This window comes from Orussus abietinus, unplaced genomic scaffold (genome assembly GCF_000612105.2).
Source record: "Orussus abietinus isolate OABI.00-Male unplaced genomic scaffold, Oabi_2.0 scaffold176, whole genome shotgun sequence".
Taxonomy (NCBI): domain Eukaryota; kingdom Metazoa; phylum Arthropoda; class Insecta; order Hymenoptera; family Orussidae; genus Orussus; species Orussus abietinus.
The window spans coordinates 1-19,325 of NW_019394331.1; the positions used below are offsets into that span (position 1 = coordinate 1).

The 19,325-nt window shown below is 41.5% G+C and overlaps 2 protein-coding genes across 4 annotated transcripts; one reads left to right on the top strand and one right to left on the bottom strand.

Moving 5' to 3' along the window:
* Positions 1-1,505: 1,505 nt before the first annotated feature.
* LOC105703878 lies at positions 1,506-16,743 on the bottom strand. Of its 2 annotated transcripts, XM_023431803.1 has the most exons (10): positions 16,551-16,743; positions 15,814-16,045; positions 15,630-15,722; positions 14,676-14,849; positions 13,507-13,675; positions 5,600-6,756; positions 4,052-5,507; positions 3,319-3,695; positions 2,347-2,506; positions 1,506-2,241 (listed from the first exon to the last, which is right to left on the bottom strand). In XM_023431803.1, the coding sequence occupies exons 8-10, from the start codon at positions 3,488-3,490 to the stop codon at positions 1,848-1,850; spliced, it is 726 nt and encodes a 241-aa protein (XP_023287571.1). In that variant the 5' UTR covers positions 3,491-3,695; positions 4,052-5,507; positions 5,600-6,756; positions 13,507-13,675; positions 14,676-14,849; positions 15,630-15,722; positions 15,814-16,045; positions 16,551-16,743; the 3' UTR covers positions 1,506-1,847. The 2 variants fall into 2 exon arrangements, with proteins under 2 accessions (XP_023287571.1, XP_023287573.1); XM_023431805.1 differs by lacking the exons at positions 13,507-13,675; positions 14,676-14,849; positions 15,630-15,722; positions 15,814-16,045; positions 16,551-16,743 and adding an exon at positions 9,123-9,879.
* LOC105703887 (fatty acid-binding protein, muscle) lies at positions 9,977-18,839 on the top strand. 2 transcript variants are annotated; one of them, XM_012432644.1, is made up of 3 exons: positions 9,977-10,169; positions 17,834-18,105; positions 18,514-18,839. In XM_012432644.1, exons 1-3 carry the CDS (start codon positions 10,094-10,096, stop codon positions 18,565-18,567), a joined length of 402 nt encoding a protein of 133 aa, XP_012288067.1. In that variant the 5' UTR covers positions 9,977-10,093; the 3' UTR covers positions 18,568-18,839. The 2 variants fall into 2 exon arrangements, with proteins under 2 accessions (XP_012288067.1, XP_012288077.1); XM_012432654.2 differs by lacking the exon at positions 9,977-10,169 and adding an exon at positions 16,949-17,102.
* Positions 18,840-19,325: the final 486 nt, after the last annotated feature.

Sequence of the window (19,325 nt, forward strand, 5' to 3'; positions counted from 1 at the left end):
TAAGCGTAGGTAAGCCACCACCGTCAACTGCCGCATGGTATTATGCCATGGAGTGCCATCACGAGTACGTGAGCCGCCAACGGCGACTTGTAGATGGTACCGCCATCGCGAGTACGCGAGCTCCTATCAGAAATTCGTTGCGCCGTCCTTGGGGGCAAAAAACAGTGAAAGCTAACGCACGAAACCAGAGGGCAGCACAGGATGCGATCGCACAAACCTGCCCGTAAACAATCTCCCAACTTATCTCTGTCATGAATATGGAGACAGTGTAATGCTCCGAGGGGTAGCTATTAAGGGGAGGGTGACCAGGTATTTGGTGCCTAACTTTGATTGGCTAATGTTCTGCGCAGGCGTAGTGGCGTAGAAATGCATTCGAAGGAGATTATGATAAACGTGGTAAATAGTTACGTATTTTTGTGAGGTTGTAAAAAAATTGGTTTTATAAAAGTAAAAAAATGGTGCACTGTATTGTATGTATCTTCCTGTAAGAACAGGTCGGACATCCAGAATTGGAATAAAACGAAATTTGGAAGTAGTAATACGAAAAGTACATTTCACAGGTATTAAAATTGTTTATCGCATTTACAAATTATAATTAGCGGTACTGAGCATGCGTACAAATTTATTCCATCCGATTCAGGCACCAAATCTACTCGTAATTCGGCTGCACTCCCCTTGTCTAAGATTGTACCTTATGCTATGTCTCTATATTCCTAGGTCTATGGTTGTAGTCCATTTTATAATCTACCTGTTCAGAGCTCAATAATTTAGTGTTTTTCGAGGTTTTTGATATATACTGTGTAAACACGTAGTTTGCCGTAGAAAATTGTAGAAAACTAGTCAATTACATTTTCAATGGGAAGGATCCTGTGGATGTGCATTATACGGCATCCGTTAGATTATATATAAACGTCCTTTCGCACACATAGAAACACAAATATTTTAATGGGATAATAAACACATGAAAGTGCCGAATTTTGGCATTAAGGATCCGGCGCCGTTCGTGCATGCTTTTCATTGAATTTGGCGTGAAACTGAACCGAGTTTCCTGGTTAATCTGGCGCTTGCGTTCAAAATTCTTTAGAATTTTACGTTTCCAATATGGTGAATCCCGCGGATGAACGATAAATGTATCCGTTAGGTTATAAACACTTTAGCACACATGTGATACATAGACATTTTTAAGAACTAATTAGTTTGAAGCTAGCGTTCAAACTTCTTTCGATTTAACCCTGTTTAATATCAAATTTCTAATTGGATTTATTAATGTCCATTTAGAAATATAAGGACGTAATATACCTGTCGCGTATAATACTAGAAATGTATTATACGTTGTAATGCACACGTAGAAAATCATGTATTTTACATGACGTAATATACCTATCCAACCCTGTCCCTGATTCCTTGAATAGTTGCAATTGAATGGTAATCTTATGTGGGTGTGATTTTGTTACTAATGTACATTTTTATGGTTAAATGATGGTGCAAAATAACATGGCCAAGTGTGTAATATGAAGTGCTTTATTTTCTGGACGCATCTACTACTCGATGCGTTCTTAGATATTTGGATCTCGGAGTTTTATCAGAATTAGAGGTAAATATTGATTAAAGCAACTTTTCCTAAATTGTTTCTGTGTTATGTAGCTAGTGGGAAGAAAAAGTTGTCCCAGTGAATATTTACCAATTTGCTTATACATATAGGTAATGTTAAGGTACACTGATCTTAGCATACTTTTTCTTTTGTTTGTACAAACAACATAAGTAAATCTCATTCTCTCAAAAGTATAAAATAAAATGACAGTCTTATTTGCCGACTAAGGTACGTGGGCCAGTCTGTCGCACCTTCCTTACTTATTGTCAGTTGGATGCATCGCAGCAGCCAATACCTGCTGCATTTGTATCCTGACATCGAGTTTCTTGCTGTCAGGAATTTGCCTGAGTATGGGTAACAATGACAGTAGAAACATCTTGTCGTAGTCTTCCTCTTCCACAACTCTTTGACTGCTGTGCGATGAGAGCATGTCATGGATCTCATTGTCGAAGGATGTCAACGATGCTTCGCACAGAGCTTTGGGATATCTAGGTACTCTTCTATCTACTTCGTAAGTAGTACCGGCATGTGAGTATTCTCTGGATGTTCCTGGATGAGTTAATGGCATTTCGTACTCCTCGATCACAGGGTTGTCCATTTCTCCGTCACTTTCCTCAGACTTAAAATTACTAATGTAATTCGTCGTATTTCTGGAAAGTTAAGAATTTTTATTAGTATTGTAATCATCAAATCAAACATAAATCCACAGTTTGAATGAAGAAGTGTATGCTAAAGGAAAGACGAATATATCTCACCTTTTATTCTCTACAGTGGGCATGAGGAAGAGGAGTCGATCGAAATATATGTATTTTTTCCGTTTGCGACCAGCAGGGCCTGGCTTCCTGGATTTCTGCAATTTCAGTTCCTTCATAAAGTAATCTCTAATATTTCTCCACTTCCCCCGCAGGTTTTTCTCTAAAAAAAAGAAGGAATAGAAAAAGCGTGCAATTGCGCTGCTTGATTTTCCACCTCAGATCATAATTCTCACGGTTTGAAAACAATCTCTCGTATTTCATTTCCTTTGCAGGTGATTAAAAAAAAAATGCTACCGGAATAGGAACATAGACTAACTTGTTTTGGCTTTGAACCTCCGTCGCTTTACGTTCATACGTGTGATATTTGAAACGCTTCGAGTTTTTCTAACTATCCTTTTTTTCCAATCGGAATGAACTTGAATAACCGCATCGAAAAACGTTTGCCATTCCGACCAACAAGAAGTGAAAAATATTTGTTACGCGAATATTTGAGAATCGTGTCGAGAGATTGGCAATTTCCTTGTTTCGTTTGATCAGCGCGTACCGCTTCGTTGAACATATTTAGCTTCACTGTTTATAAATCTAGTTTGACAATAATTTACAAAAGCTAAAGTAAATTTCGCAAAATGTGGAGGTTGAAAACACCGCATTTTGCGAAATGTCTGATTCAACCTCTTGTTTACATTTAGCGGTTGTTTTCAGAGTCAATGCAATAATAAAATGTAGACCCTGGTTAAACCGGGCATAAATATCTCTTAATCTCGTCATTATTAAACCCTACTCGGTCATAAAACATTACCAGAAATTTGTACGTATGTATGTATGCTAACCGGTCTGTTTTACGTGCAATATATGTATAGGATATGTATTTTCGGATAGCCGTTGTTTGGCCGAGGGCCAATTTGAAGTATCCCGCGCAAATCGGTCAAGTCACGTGGCGTTCGATAGATCGATCCCAGCAGCGGTGCTCACCCTCTATATTTCTCTCCTCGTCGGTGAGGTGTTCCCAATTGGGTGTCATCACTTGGCAAACTTCATCCCAAGCGTTCATCTTTGCGTTTCGGTCGTAGTATTCGTCCGAATTAACGTCATAAATCGCCGGCCTCTTTTCGATCTCGACGATGAATCTTTCCGTGTCGAACATCGCGGGGTCTGCGAGTCGATAAGTTGGGTTGAGGCGCGCATTAAACTTCCGTCCTCCGCGTGAGGGGCAAAGGTGGCAAGGTTGGATTATTAATCCGTCTATCGAGGTTAGGAGGTTAAGAAATCCAGTCCATGCAGTCAATCTTGTTTGAGAACCCCTGGGTTCTTCGCTCTACACGGACGCGCGGCGGACCTGCGGAATGAGGCTGCGGAAAGAAGAATCTGCATTAACTCCTCTCCTTCGCTTTCATTCAAAAGTAGAATATCATTATCACTACTATTTCTCGGAAATATCTCGAAAGAAACTTAAGAATTAGACCCCGTGTCTAATTCTTAAGTTTCCAAGATTTTTACGCGCGAATCCGCGAAGCATTCAAATTACGGAGGCACACGTCGCAAGCGATATCATACTTTGCGCTTATTGAGATGCCGATTTTTTCCGGGTTGGGCGATAACTGCAAATCGGAATCTCCGTAGAAAGAAAAAAAAAGAATAAAAATACTCCGGAAAAACCATTCACCACTTCCAGGCTATGTTACAAAAGGAAAGTCCAGTATTTTACCGAAAATCAAACGGCAGCCTCATCACGTGAACGGTCAAGTGGGCGCGCTCTGTGATTGGTCGGTTCGTCAGCCAATCAGCGCGCTCCTCGGGCCGCGGAAGCTCGGGCTCGCGGATCCGCACGAGGCACAGTGTATCCCGCTATCCCGATGTCCCTTGGACGTTCCTCGCAGCTCTCGGCGTCCATTAAACGTCCGAGGACGTCCGCAGATGGTCCTTGCTCTCCAGGAAAACGCGTCGCGGTTCTCAGGACACCCGGCCGTTGAAAGGCCGCAAGCGCAGGCGAGTAGGCGAGTAAACTACTCGCGGAACGAGTTCCGAGCGCGGTTTAACCGTCACTGCGGAGAAACCGTTTCTCGCTTCGTGTACGGTGAGCGTTGCGCCATGTCTGCGGTTGCGGTTACGGCGCGGAATCCACGCGGCGGCGTTGCCAAACCTCCTGGCGATTGCGGCACGTATTCCTGGCTGCAGGGAAGCGCATATCGACTCGCCGCGAGACGCGGAGACGCCGCAGCGGAGGAAGCGGCCATTCCGCGCGGAGCCCGGCCGCGTCGCGACGCAGGCAACGTCGCAGCGCGGCAAGCGCTGCGGAACGGCGCGGAACGCCGCGCCGTTGCGGACTGGCGCGATATTTATTATCGCGATCGTTCGATCGCGCGGCCGAGCCGCTTCGAGCTTCCCGGCGCGGAACGGCCGCGCGGAACGAGACGAGCAATGGAACGGCAGGGTCGTTGCGTTAGTTCAGAGTATTCATTATTCACGTTTTAAGAACTCACGAATTTAGTGGATCCTTCTTGACTTTGAGGTTAGGTCACAAAACTACAAGCAATTTCGGTACGCCGCTATTTGCATCGTAGTGAATCTATTAGGAAGCGGTGATATATTTATCGTTTACATACTGAAGTACCTTCACCGTGTATAATACTTTGCGCATTCATTTAATCAGTACATATGCGGTTGGTACTGCCCTCCGATTACATGTAGGCTTTGAAATAATGGCAAAGCTTAGTTTGAGTTGATTTACTATCATGAGGTAATTTTAATCATTTGTGATCAACTCGTTTTCGATAGTAGATGCATGTATTTATTTTTAGGAATGCTGCAGTTAGTATCTTGTTTAACATAGATTATAGTCATCGGAAAATGCCGTTGCACTTGGAAATTAAAAAAATTAACACGTTCCGCGTAACAGCGGCACGGAACGTGTTAACTGAAATTAAAATAGCTAATGATTTTCTTAAGGGATATGAATGCAGTTTCAGTTAAGTGTGTGGAAATTGTAATATTTTAATTATTCACAATGTGGAACACGCTTAAAAGAAAGTTCAAAAGAAGTACCACTTTTTTGGAATTTTTTGGGAGAGATTTTAGCCATAAAAAGATCTGCACGCTTAAATAAAGCTGCATCAGGTGCAGGGTTGATGGAGCTTGCGCAATCTGTAGAACCAAATTTTACACTGAAATAAAAATGTATTCGATGAAATAAAAAAAATATTTATTAACAGTTCAAAATGTGACTAATTCAAATGAATTAATAGAATAAACTGACCGGAAGAACGTCGCTTCTTGATGCGTGATGCTGGTTGTCGATCTACGCGTCAGATAGCCGACGTGTCCATTAGAGAGGCTGAAATCATAACTCAATGATATGTCCATGATTAGAACAAAATTACATTAACCTATCATTAACCCGTCATTACTTCAATTACCTAAACCCTTGCGCAACGCGATAACAGCTCTAACAAATAAAGTCATCCATAACGGCGTTGAACCATGGCGGCAAAACTTCACAGAAGAAATAGCAGGTCCTGCTTGAAAACTTTATTTTCAAGGCAGTGGAGGAAAAAAAAAGTAATTAAATTTCAAGGACAAAGTGACGGAGCATTTCCTGTAATTATTATGGCCGTGAAATAAAACATGTAATATTTCTAATATTCACCTGAAGTTTCTTTTCTGCAGAATGAATCAGGGCAGATTTTAGCAATTTTTAAATATACCAAGTAGAATCAACGCAGCTGCCCTTTGCTTATCAGTGGGACTTTCAAGTTTATCGTACATAGGACGATCAACGTCGTTAAATCGTTATAGTATCATACTATTCCAATTCAGCATGATGGGGAGTTTGGTTGGGGTCGGTTCTTAAAGGGGAAATAAAGTTCGACGGTAATCCACGAAATCACGGCCACGATTCGATTTCGGTATCTACTGCTGAACGATAGTTCCCACTTTCATGGGACGATTCTTTGCTCTTATTGATCCCAAAGGGTGGCAGCCCCGTAGTCGACCGATCGTTACAGGAACCAAGGCGTCGCCCTTCCTGTAACCGGAAGCCTTAAACCTTACCCTTGTTTCTATAAATCTGGCTTTCCACCCCAGACTTCTCCCCATTTAGCCTGGAAATAAGAATCAATGATCCAGTTCCCGAAGCCTCGGTATTTACTCCCAACCTGTTACAGCCACTATTTCATATATCACCATAGGTATAATTAATTAATCCTCTAAATATCCATGTAATTCAAAAACGACTACATACGAATTTCCGAAAATATTACTTAAGTGTCAGTTTTTACTTTAATCGCAAAACCAGGTAGATGGAGAAATTCCCAAAGGTCCAAGGGATGTAACGTTAATCGATATGTCGATACTCCGATCGAGAAACTCGTTCTTATCTTGGTTGTTCATCCACGTTCCAACGTATCAACCCACCTATAATTAAAACAGGTATCCGGCATTAATCTATAGTATTACATGTATAGGTTAAACGCAATGTTCATTATTTTGAATTATTTTCTTTACTTTCATATCGCAATTAATACGGCAGATAATTCGACGAGTTGTCAAGGACGATCGTCAAGGATCCTTCCGCACCTTGGCCGGTCGCCACTGACCGTTTCTCGGCCCTAATTCAAATATCCTCTCATTACGTCAGGAGTCGCCGCAGGAATTCGCGTAGGCCGCGAAGACCTTTCGGGGAACAAGACTAGCCGGCTCGTGATTGGTCGAGCCGGTTCGCGCGGGAGCCGGCGGACCAATCACAGATTGCGTCGCCATGTGGTCCGATGCGCGCACCCGGCCTCGGGGAAACGGCGCTCGTATGGGTGCATTCATACCGACGCGACGCGACAGGATGCTGCGTGCCCAAGAGTGCTCCATGCCCTCGTAAATGTGTAGTGTACACATAAATAGCCGCTTTATTGGCGTGAGGAACCGCGCGCCTAGAAAATTGTATGGTTGATGAATAAAGTGTTGCTTAATTTGAATGATACCTTTTATTATTCCCATCCATCAACCTGTACGAAAGACCGTGAATGTCCTAGGGCTGTTCGATATCTAAAATTCAATAATCACCGATACTCGATAACTTTCACTCACCGGTAATTATTCATACTTATCGAAGCTCGGTATATACCGATCCTTTACATTTACCACGATCTTGATAATTCTGGAATTACGACATTTTACCGAAACTGGCAATTATTAAAGGCCGAAATTTATTTAGTTGTAAAAAATTAAAAAGCAGAATGTAACTTTTTTTAAATTATTCAGAGAAGTTAGAGAAATTATCGAGCAAAATGTACTTTAATTAGCGGTCTTATTGGTACTTATAGTTTCGTGGTGTGTTTGATATTAGGTTATTGGTAAGATGAATTTTGATAAGAGATAATCGTTCTTAATTTTTGAAATGAGCTTTTGTATGACGCAGAGGCACAATCTCTTCGCTTGCGCTGGAGGTAACAAGCTTGAGCTTGTCGGCGCGCGTTCGCGCTTTTGATTGTTATAAAATATTCGGTGAATATTGTTCAATTTTTTTTCATTATAGAATATTAAGAAATACTGCGTAAAAACAGAGTTTCGATAAATATCGTCACTTCGGTAAACACCGACTTTCGACATACCGAATTTCGGTAAGTCGTAATACCAGGGTTCGGTGGTTTTTATAATTACCGGTAATTACCGGTATACCGATACGTAAAATAGCCGTAGAATGTATATTGGGGGACACAGATTTTTTTTTTGTATAGGTTGAGCCATTTGAAACAAGTCATTTTGACCCGTTTTGGAAGTTTAGTGTTAAAAAAAAGGCTCAGAGATATGTATACTTGGAAAGGGACGTGAGCATAAATTCTCTAAGCATCGGTTTCACACAGAAAGCCTCGGGATGATTAAGCGAAGCCGCTATTTCCGCGGTGGCGTTATGAAAGGAGCGTTGGAGAAATTGTTTCTCAAGCGACTCTTCAAGGTGTCCGTTTCGACGACTGCGAGATAGAAACCTTCGGGGAATTGTGATTGCCTAGGAAATTATACTCGGAGAATTGCTTTCGATGTTATTATCGCAGGAGAATTTCTTAAACATGGCTCGTGCTTTCCGCTCTAATAGTGGGAAGTCGACGTAACCATCCATGGTCAATTTTCTTATATCCTTGACAAGGTCATTGTTATATTCCCTTACTTAATATTAAAAATCACCTTGGAAAAATATTTTTGTCGAAATATAGTATACGTAGTCAGAAGTTTATTCAAGATACATTATTTTGAAAATTTGCATTAGATATCATATACGATGTTGTACAACGTATTAGTATTCAAGTAATACGAATTTCAGAGGTTATGTATACTAAATTTCGAAATCTTTTGTACATAATCTTCGATCACATCTGTGCATTCTTATTCGTATGCGATTCTGTACGAAGATTATGTGTATAAGGGTGTACGACTGTAATAAGGTATACATACAAAGGCTTGAATACTTTTGTATACCGATTTTCGCCCACATACCCAAACGCAGTTGTACGTCTATTTCGAGAAAAACCCGTCGTATTACATTTACTAACATTTGTATCGATTTCATTTATCATCTCACAGTCTCCGTAGAAATTTGGAATACTTTCGTATGAATTCTCACGTAGCAAGAATCTCCATCGAAATATAGCATACATTTGTCCGGTTCTCATTTCGAGTTCCATTATGCTTCATTTTAGTATATATTCGTGTTCGAACTATCGAAATATGTCCACCAGTGCAGGTAACTAATAATTAAAACGACCAAGTTAGACCAATCACTAGGACATTACCCTTCTATACAAGTACTAGATTAATGGCGGTCTTTCGAGTTTCCAGTCTCCACGGGTCATCATTTCCAATGACGTTCTTCCCACCGTAAGGCTTCTCGAAGAGGTCAACACTCGCGCCACGCACCGAATGCGTAGCCCACTCTCGACTGCTACACATTATTCGATTAGTGGTACACAAGAGAGTGCGTTCGAAAGATGCGAGGACAGAGGAGGGAACAATCCGGCGCGTGGGAGAGAGAGACGCTAGAAGGCGGTTGCGCGTGAGAGGGAGGGAGAGAGCGAATCACCGTGAATGCGGGCGATGGTGTGTCCGTCGTTCCTGGGCACACACGGACGCGCCACTGGTCACACACAGAAGCACTACTTGTCACACACTGACGCGCTACTTCTCACCCACACACTGATGCGCTACTAATCACATACTAACGCGTTACTAGTCACACACCGACGTGCCACTACGACGACGTGACGAGGACTGCCACTGCCCACACATTGACGCGCAGAGGGGAGGATGCGATTCGAGCGGCATGCGCATGCGCGTGGAGGAGGACCAGATCGGCGACGGAGAGGTATATATAGATCCCATGGAGGAGAAAGAGAGAGGGAGGATGATGTATAGAGCATGGATATACTAAATATGCGACTGCTCGTATTTATATGTAAGCTCGCTACATGTGTGCGGGTCATCCGTGGCGTGGGTCTGCGCGAAAAAGCCGGCAGGAGGCGGAGGGACCGAAACTGCGCGAAAAAGCCGGCTGGGTGCGACGAAGAGGCGAAGAGGGAGTGAGAGCAGACACGCGGCGGGGTGGCTCCATAGAAACGGTCTCGCCGACTCAAAGTCGCTTACCTCCGCTCAGTCGGCAGCCGGCAGGAAGGAAGCGTGGGTCTCGGTCTACTCGAACTCTTTTCACCGTCGATAACTCGATAACTTTGTAATTCGATAACTCGACGGTCACCGAACTCCAGTCGACATGACCAGCGAATTTCTCGGAAAGAAGTACAAGCTCTTCAGCAGCGAGAACTTCGACGACTTCATGAAGGCTCTGGGTATGATGGATTTAATCGAAATACCTTTTCCCTACCCCCGAGAGTTTGTCAATTCTGGATTACCGGGAGAGACTTTGACGTTGATCCGAAAATCTGGAAGCGGCTTAGAGGGTGTTAATGGAGAACGAGCTTCTCGCTCAAAAATGTATTTGGTTCGAAACTCTACCGAGTTTCTTGGTTTCAGATCCGCTAGAGTACACGTATATCTACACCCTGGCTGAATTTAAATATTAATTCCTTTCGTGACAAGTTTGAATAAACTCGGCTATTTTTCACTTTACGCAGGTGGACTGTTATTTCAGTTGCTAGATGGAAAAATTCGAATACCTTTTTTCTGTGAATTCAGATTACACATATATATGCACCACGTCCGTAAAAAATGATTTATCGGATAATTCCCTGTGAAATAAATTTTTGACGCTCGTTCCGTTAGCTCGGCGAATATCCGATATTCTCGCGGCACATTTCATTATTCGTCTGAATGGGCTTTGCGACCTTTTTTTCGTGTGGCGGCAAAATTGAAGAAATTTTGTTAGTCACATCCCATTTATTTGAGCGTTAGACTTGTCTCCGTTATATTTAGTATTTGTTTATTTGCCCCGTTCTCATTCCGAGAGAATTAAAGTAATCGCGAATAACAGAAACTTGTTTCGCCGGTATACTGTCATGTACATATTGCATTGTCATTAAGGTCAGCGATGTACAGTTGTCGCCAGAGCCGACAGGTCTGACGAATTGCGCGAACGAATCGTAAATTTGATCTTCGAGCGAATGTCCTGCTTGAGAGGGATTCAAAATATTTCTCTGCAGTCATAGATTATTTTAAGACTCCCCCCCGTCGCGTATTTTTATAAGATTGGGAGAAAATATAGATACAAAGAGGTTTCTCATAAATATTCGTTATGTCATTTGAATTGATTTACATAATCCGGCCTACATTTTATTACACCGCAATTCTTACATTTGAAAAACAAATGAATTCTCATAAATGCATCGCCTAGTCTCAGCATTAGCAACAATCGATGTAATTTCATAAAAATTCCGAATGCTGATTCATTGCCTTCGGCAGGTCCCGGCAACCATTACTAGCGTCAAGCTTAATTGCAACGAGAATTGCACTCCAGGCATTATTTCGCCCTTTTTTCCCTTCGAAGCAGGACATCGTTTTTATCACCTCGCTTAAGTTCCGACAATACAAGCCGCAATAACTTTTATCAGCTCATGACAATAGCGATGTCGGTTGTATTAGAAACGGGAGCAGCCTATTAGATTACTCGAAAAAGATCTGTACACCTGATATTCTCCAACTGCCAAACCGACAACAATCATCATTGCACTAACCGTAATTGCGGTGCCATATAAAGAATGAAAATATTTCTTAACGTAAAAGAAAAAATAACCACCCTCGTATAAAATATTGAATTTTCAAAATCGGGTCTATGTTCAACTTCAATTAATGATAATGAATTACGATATTAGAAAGAACAGCATGGGCGAAAAGATTGCCAGAAAAGAGATGCTGCAACCCCCTCTGGGTTTCGTCTTAAATAACACCATTGAACTCGAAACGGCGGTCGGCACGGTCTCATTAGCGGTGCATTCACCATGCAATCGTTAATGAATTCTCGAGGCGGCTCTTATTGAAATGGCCAATAATTGAATCAATTGTAATTCGTTGACGGTGCTCCCGGTCGGGCCCTGCTGGTTCCCGTCTCTCCAACGCATCGACTGGCCGGACGCTCGCGGCCGCCGCGCCGGTCCGCAGACAGTCCAATTCACGCCCAATTTAGGGACTGAATTCATTCTTCAATCGAGGCTAATAAATAATAATCGCAGACTGGATCGCTCTAATGCGTGCGGGTCTATAGACGGCCCCGCGCACTTCTCTGTGTGCGTAGAACCCCGACCTCTTGTTACGCGCTCTTGGCGTTTCCGATGCATTTCTTGCGCACGCGATACTACTAAACTACAGCGTGGTATTCAAGATACACTAAAACGAAATGAGCATTTTTGGAGGACTAGAACACTCCCCCACGAGGTTTGTATGCTTTGTGAACTCATTTTTCAACGACGGAAAAATCGAAAAAGGAGTGGACGATAAAGGCGGAAGAGAGGTTGGTTTTGGTTGCGTATGGTGTTCTGTTCCTATGTACGGGAACCCCACTTTTTGTTGTGCGCTTTTGGTGGTTTCGATGCATTTCTGGCGAACGCGATACATTTAAGCTGCATCGTGGTATTCAAGATGCACCAAAAGGAAAAGAGTATATTTTGGGGTACCAGATCATTCGACTAGGAGGTTTGTATGCTTTGTGAACTCATTTTTGAACGACGGAAAAAGCAAAAAAGGAGGGGACGATAAAGGCGGAAGAGAGGTTGGTTTTGGTGGCGTATGATGTTCCGTTCCTTTAAACGGAGAAGTGAAAAGAGGGATCAGAGTTAGCGTGGGAAAAAGAAGGAAGAGAAAATGACTCGATAAGCATGAGTCTAGAAAATCACTCTCTTTGGCCTGAAAGGGTCCTTGGTTGATGAACAACTCCTTATGTAGATGCCACGCTTTGCAGGGGCGATGAAAGTGTTGCCTATGCAACAGGGGCTGTATATATACCTAACTTCATTTCTGAGATATTAAAAGAGCTGATTGGAACTTCTAGAAAAATCTTATCGACCACTCAAGTGGACTTTACGTTGCAAGTCATGTAATTCCAGTGATTGATAATCGAGTGCTCTTGCATCGGCAACTCTAAAATTAGTTTGGGTGAGTGGCCAGAGATGGAGTCACTGTTAATTTTGCAACATTGATTAAGTACATTGATTTGTTAGAAAGTATTATAAATAGTTGATACGATCGTGTATTAAAAACATATCGGAAAATGTTTCATTTCCAGGTCAGGGATGATTTGAAGATAATGTGCACGTTAGCGCTAAAACGGTGCATAGAGACAATGCATTTTTTTTTTCATGCATATGCTATTGGATGTTTTTTCCTGGGTATGGTCACGCGATTGTACTTTATATTGCGCACGCCGTATTTCCAGGGAAAATGGTAGAATTAAAAGAATGAAGAAAGAATGGTTCAAATATCCTGGTAGTTTGATTTGACATACGTCTCATTACACGAAGAAATTTAATTTAGAACGTGTAATTATTTTATGAAATTAATTTATCTCGGTTATTTGTACGGAATATCTGAAATGTTTGTGCAAATATTGAGAAACTCCCCGTGCTCCGGTTATGTAGTTAATCGATAAAATACCGGGGAATCGATCAGAATAATGCATTTTCACCTGGACATCCATTTTATGAGAACCTTGGCGTGCTTTTAGAAAATTAAACTTACCGAGAAATTGTTCATCGTCGAGCTCGTCGAAACGCATGTTCGTGTTTCACTCTTTGCAATGACAAATTACAGCCACGGAAGAACGCATCGATTTTAAATGAGAAACGTACTTTGTAAGATAATTACTACTCCGCTCGTTTTTCACCGTACTTCCCTCCCGTTTACCAGTCTGCAGAAAAACAAAGAAAATTAGACCATATAAATAAAACTTGGCTTAAAAAAAAAGTATAACATCAATTTAAGAGCAGCACATTTGCAATTGTAGTAACTTAAATGATATTTGACTAATAAAATAGGAGACACTTGTGACACTCGCGCGTATGTGTTAAATCAACAGAAGAAGTTGATATCTTCGGGTGAAAGTGCTTCTTTTATCGCGTTTATCAGTCGGTCTTACCGGCAATTACAGATTCGACGAGTTATCAGTTGCCAAGGCTCGATAAATATTACTTAACAAGATTTGGGTGAGTAATCGTTACAGAAGTAGAAATGTAAACGCCGGTAAACCTTGAATGTCCAATAAATAAATGAATTGTGAACGTCTAATAGGTAAATAAATATTTACTTACATTTAATAACAAAATGAATTTTCTTTACAGCCTATGTCGGCCTCTTAAGGTGATATGAAATGGTCATTCTATATATATAAAACGTCAAAATATTTATAAAACTCTCCTTCAAGCTGGAAGCACCGACTCGATGGAAACTTCAGTACGGGATTATGGAGGCCCTAAGGAAGAACGTGGTAACACGAAATTTGTAAAAAAAAAATATACAGTTCTAGTCTTGGTTCCAGTCTGGGATAAATAAAAATTTGTTTTGATTAAATATGAAATTTCATGACCACCACGTTTTTCCTTAAGGCCTCCAGAATCACGTGCTGAAGTTTTAAATGATTCGGTGCATCTAGTTTGGACAAAAGTTTTATAAATATTTTGACGTTTTATATGTACGCTTTCATTTTGCCTTTAAGGGACGTTTTTCGTTTTTTCTTATATTATTATTGTTGTTGTTGTTGTTGTTATTATTATTGTTGTTATTTGTTATTATATTTCTCCAATCACATCCCCTAGGGGCTTTTGATTGTGATTTATCCTTAAACTTAGATACAGTGCCGCATTCTAATTACGTTTTTTCTTCTATTTGGGAGAGAATAAAATGATGCGTACCTCTTTGCCATCGGTAGGGCGATGCATTAGCGATTTTGCAGTGCATTTTCAGAACGACCAGAGTTGCCCTGCAACCAGTAACCAGTAACCGGTTGTGAAACTTGATCTCTCCGATCTTCGGTCGTGTTACATGTAAACACGCGCGCAATCGGCGCCGCAATATACATGTATTTCCTGGGGACACGATTCAGTTTGATCGATAGTATTGAATAATTATTTTCCCAGAGTGTCAAGAAAATGATTGCTTTGAATATTGATGATTCGGAAGAAATAACGGTGTTTAGGTAGAAAGAACAAGTAATTACCGGCAAAGAAATATTTCTTTTTCATTCAAAGAAATGATAATACTTCTTGAATTTCATTGAATCTGTAACGTTTTTAATTGTAAGAAATAACGGTTGGATATTTTATTCGATCTATTGAAAGAAATGCTTACATAGGTGTGAAAGTAAATTTTATTTTCTTGAAGTGAGAACAAATTAATGTCTGAATAAACAACACATCGGAGTTAAACTTTCGGCATTTTTGAGTGAAGACTGTTTTTCTTTCATTTCATTTTATGCTACAGTTTCTGTAACTCTGGAGAAAGGAATAATTTACTTGGAAGAAATGAGAGTTTTTCTCGGTATACAAATCGAGATTCGAAAATTACGATGGTAGTTAACAATTGATTGACCATTTAAAAAATGTTCATAAGCTTCGGCTCTAGATGACTGCCCGTTTAAGTCGTACATGCACTTAGTGCATACTAACAATTGTATGTTTGCTCTCCAAAGACGCCTGTGATAATATCCCCTTGGGATATCGCGCAAATGTTCCATTGCGCTATCTTGAGAATATTTACTGAAAGTTGACGTAATCACCCAGCAAGCACTTGCTTAGGATCAAATCGCAAGCGTTTCCGCGCGGTACTTGGGGGTACGTTCTTAATTTCCAAAACATTTTACTACTTACTTAGGTGAATATGTAATTCCTAGCTGATTTTGCCCCGTTGTCACGTACGAGTCTGTTGTTTTCCTTGGTTCAATACATATTCTGGAAACTTATCTGCAAATATTCTCTTGCAAAGTTACTGGCACGACCTAGAACTCGCGCGATATTTACGAACTAGCTTGGAATATCGTTTTGCACTACTTACATCGTCGTGAGTACTGTGATATCATTCAATGACCAATGCAACCTCGTATTACACGAATAGTCTATTGCGTAATATGTCAACAATAACACTTCCAGCGATACGTTGTTCCTCGGTTTCGGTTTACTTCTATGTCAAAGTCACTTCCCTCAATAGTCCTTGTTGAGTATCGATTCGACGAAGACATCCTTGGATGTTATTACTTTCTTGTTACACGTCTCAGGTTGCTTCCTTGCTACCAGAGGAAAAAAAAAATGTCATCCTAGAAAGGAGTATAATTTCTAATAAAGGCAATAGCTGACTAATGCTAATTAGCCACTTGATATAAGATATATTTGACGCGACCTTCCAAATATTTTCGATGCCATTATCGCGCCTAAGCAGCGAAAATAAGATAAATATCTTAACAGTAAATCGCATCGATCAATTAATCGATATCAAGACAGTACACGAAGAAAAATCAGGGAAATCGTGAGTCGCCGATCAATTTTCTGTAACTCGGAATTATGGTTACAAGCAGATATAAAAATGCCCACGTAAATTTACATACTCAGTGATTGGTTATTTTGATGGCAGAATGAATGATAATGTCACATTCAGCAACTAAGTTAAATTAAAGAAGATTACAATGTAACGTTACGTTTAATTTAATTAAAAAAATATTACGTGTATTTATACATTTTCTAATTTGTGATTTTTTCTTTTTCGTTTTACGTCAGTCTATGTGAAACTTCACTTACGAGGTGTGTAAAAATGTATGTAAATTTCCGGTGATTTTTATCAGTAAGTACTTTCTTCGTATGGTTCAAGGAGTGGCTGATAGAAACCGTTCCTTTCTGTTTTTATTGGTGCGTTTTGCAGTAAGCGCAGAGCTCACTGAATTTGTCGCTCCTATGCAGGCGGTTGGGAAGCTAGTGATAACGATAACTGGACAGAAATTCGTACGGTCGAGAGCTTGTGTATATGGCTTTATTTATAGAAGCACTTCGTACACTCGAGTGTTCGTTTGTATCGGTTAGGGTCAAACTTCAATGTTGCCGTTTCTCCTTAGAGACTGTGATGACCAATCGAGGCGCTCCTCCTTGGGTCTCTCGTAATCGTACGAAAAAATCAACGGACTGATTAGAAATGGTATAAATCCGCCGATCGTTCCGCGCGGCTTCAGTTACCCTCGTTACCTTCGATAAGTCGATCTCCCTCGAATCTCTCGTTAGTGAAAATGACCGACTTCCTGGGGAAACAGTACAAGCTCGAGAAGAGCGACAAGTTCGATGAGTACATGAAGGCTCTCGGTGAGTGGCGACGATTACCGACCTGAAACAGTGTATCTAATATTTTTAAGACACTCCGGGGCCTTGAAGCTGAAGAAACGATTTTTTTTTACATTTAATTCCGTACCCCTTCGAGAGCAGGAGAGGCGTAAACGCTTCATCGGTGAAACTTCTGGGCAGTTGGGCAGGGTCCTTTGTTCTTCTCGGTGCATCTTCGGATTTCGTTCAGAAAATTATGAAATTAGATCAAAGATACCAGACATTTGCGGGTTTCCCGACGGGCAATCGCGCATTGACATGCAGAAAGCGAGGAATCATGTATAATTTATGGAGTCAACTTCATCCAGGTTAAACGGTACTCGAAAGTCCTTGAGTGACGCTTCGGATGTTCAAAGTCTCCTCTTTGTATTGGGTTGGCAGCTAAATAATTGCGGATCTTGTCGATAAATGGTATTTGCAAAAACCGCAATCACTTAGTTGCCAACCGCATAATTTGAATCGTCGATGACCGAGCTCGTGGGGTGATCGTGATTAATTCTTCAGCATTAATGAGTTTCGGTCCGAATGGATTAGCTTTGCCTGTGACGTGGCACGACTTATTTGACCCATGCCGGCGAGTTGAGACATACCGATTGCTATCGAGTCGTTGCTCTCCACCTGCAAACAATTAATTACACATATGAATTAATAAACATTAATTATGTTGCATCTTGTGTTCGGAAGGATAACGTATATTTGCATTCTTATTACAGGCGTGGGCATGGTGGTGAGGAAGATGGGCGCCACCGTGAGTCCGGTCGTCGAGCTGACCGAGAACAGCGGGGAGTACACCCTCAAGACCTCGAGTGCCTTCAAGAATACCGAGATTAAGTTCAAGCCCGGCGAGGAATTCGACGAGGAGACTCCCGATGGCCGCAAGGTCAAGAGCGTCATTACTCTCGAAGGGAATAAATTGATACAAGTGCAGAAGGGCGACAAGGAGACGACCATCGAGCGGGAGTTCACCCCTACGGAAATGAAGGCCGTTAGTATTTCCAAGATCCACCATTCTTGGGCTCACGTTGAAGAGTCACAATTTTGCTGTAACACGGCTAGAATTAATTAAACGGGAAGGTAGCGTTTATGCCGGCAAAGTCAATGCGTGATTACGGGATAATGAATTGTAAATATCGTTTCTCACCTATTTCGGTCGTTTCTACAATTGGCTAAAAGTCCCGACAATTACCACGAGAGGGTCTTCGTGACTGCTTCAATTTGGCCGGGCATTGTTAAGTGACATTGATGTTAGGTATTACGATCGAGAGGTCTGTAATTTTGCTAACCGCCCAAGCGTGTGGATTGCACAGTGCCGAGCTCTTAACGTGTTGGATTTGACTGGTTGTAGGTTTTCGCTTGACAGTAATTTCCTAAAGCTTCTCGTTCGGTTTTACAGGTGATGAAGGTGGACGACATCGTTTGTACACGGGTCTACAAGGTCCAGGAATAAAATAATCCGCGGCGGAACCATGCTGCAAGTGTTTTCTTTCTGCAAGTCATATTGATACTTCCTCTCAGTCGTGGATATGGTGGAAGAGATCATTCCAATAATGCTCGGACGTGCCTCGGGCCAAGAGAGGACGCACCGTGACACATCATCGCACCTTTGTACGTCTGTATGTTTGGTGACTTTCAGCGTTCCATGTACTCTCATTTTTGCATCCTATTGACGATAAGGGTTATGTATGAAGAATTTCATAAAATAAAGTTTATTTAAATGAAGGTCCTCGTTGAGTCGTGCATTCGACCCGATCATTCCCTGAAACGTGAGAGATTGTAATTGAGGATTCTGTTTTATCGGATCTTATTATGTCTGCTTTTATTTCACTCCTACGATGAAGTGTTACCGGTTCTTCAGTTCGATTATAGACAATACCTCACGCAACGTTAACGTAAATGCAAGGGTGTCCGAGGTAGGAATTTGGAGTTCATGTTGATGCAGGAGGTACGTTCCCACCGCGTCCGATATCTGCGTTTACAATCTCCTTACATTTCCTTATCTCACCCCTGGTCGCCTTCAACTTTAGCTCGCGTTTCGCTTACGCAGGCGAATTCTCCCGCGAGAACATCGGCGTTCTTTTCCCCGTCCCCTAGTTGGTGCCACCGTCGAGGCTCAAGTGTCGCCACCTGTGTCAACATCGTAAAACTAAAACGAAATATGAGCGAAGAGGAGACACGCGATCTCGGAGGCTAACGTAACGGTCAAAC

Coding starts and splice junctions, on each gene's coding strand:
- LOC105703878 (XM_023431803.1), bottom strand. CDS start 3,490: ATGTTCGACACGGAAAGATTCATCGTCGAGATCGAAAAGAGGCCGGCG. Junction 2,507..3,318: donor CGAGGAGAGAAATATAGAGG/GTGAGCACCGCT, acceptor TCTTTTTTTTAG/AGAAAAACCTGCGGGGGAAG. Junction 2,242..2,346: donor CCCACTGTAGAGAATAAAAG/GTGAGATATATT, acceptor TTAACTTTCCAG/AAATACGACGAATTACATTA.
- LOC105703887 (XM_012432644.1), top strand. CDS start 10,094: ATGACCAGCGAATTTCTCGGAAAGAAGTACAAGCTCTTCAGCAGCGAG. Junction 10,170..17,833: donor CGACTTCATGAAGGCTCTGG/GTATGATGGATT, acceptor TTCTTATTACAG/GCGTGGGCATGGTGGTGAGG. Junction 18,106..18,513: donor CCCCTACGGAAATGAAGGCC/GTTAGTATTTCC, acceptor TCGGTTTTACAG/GTGATGAAGGTGGACGACAT.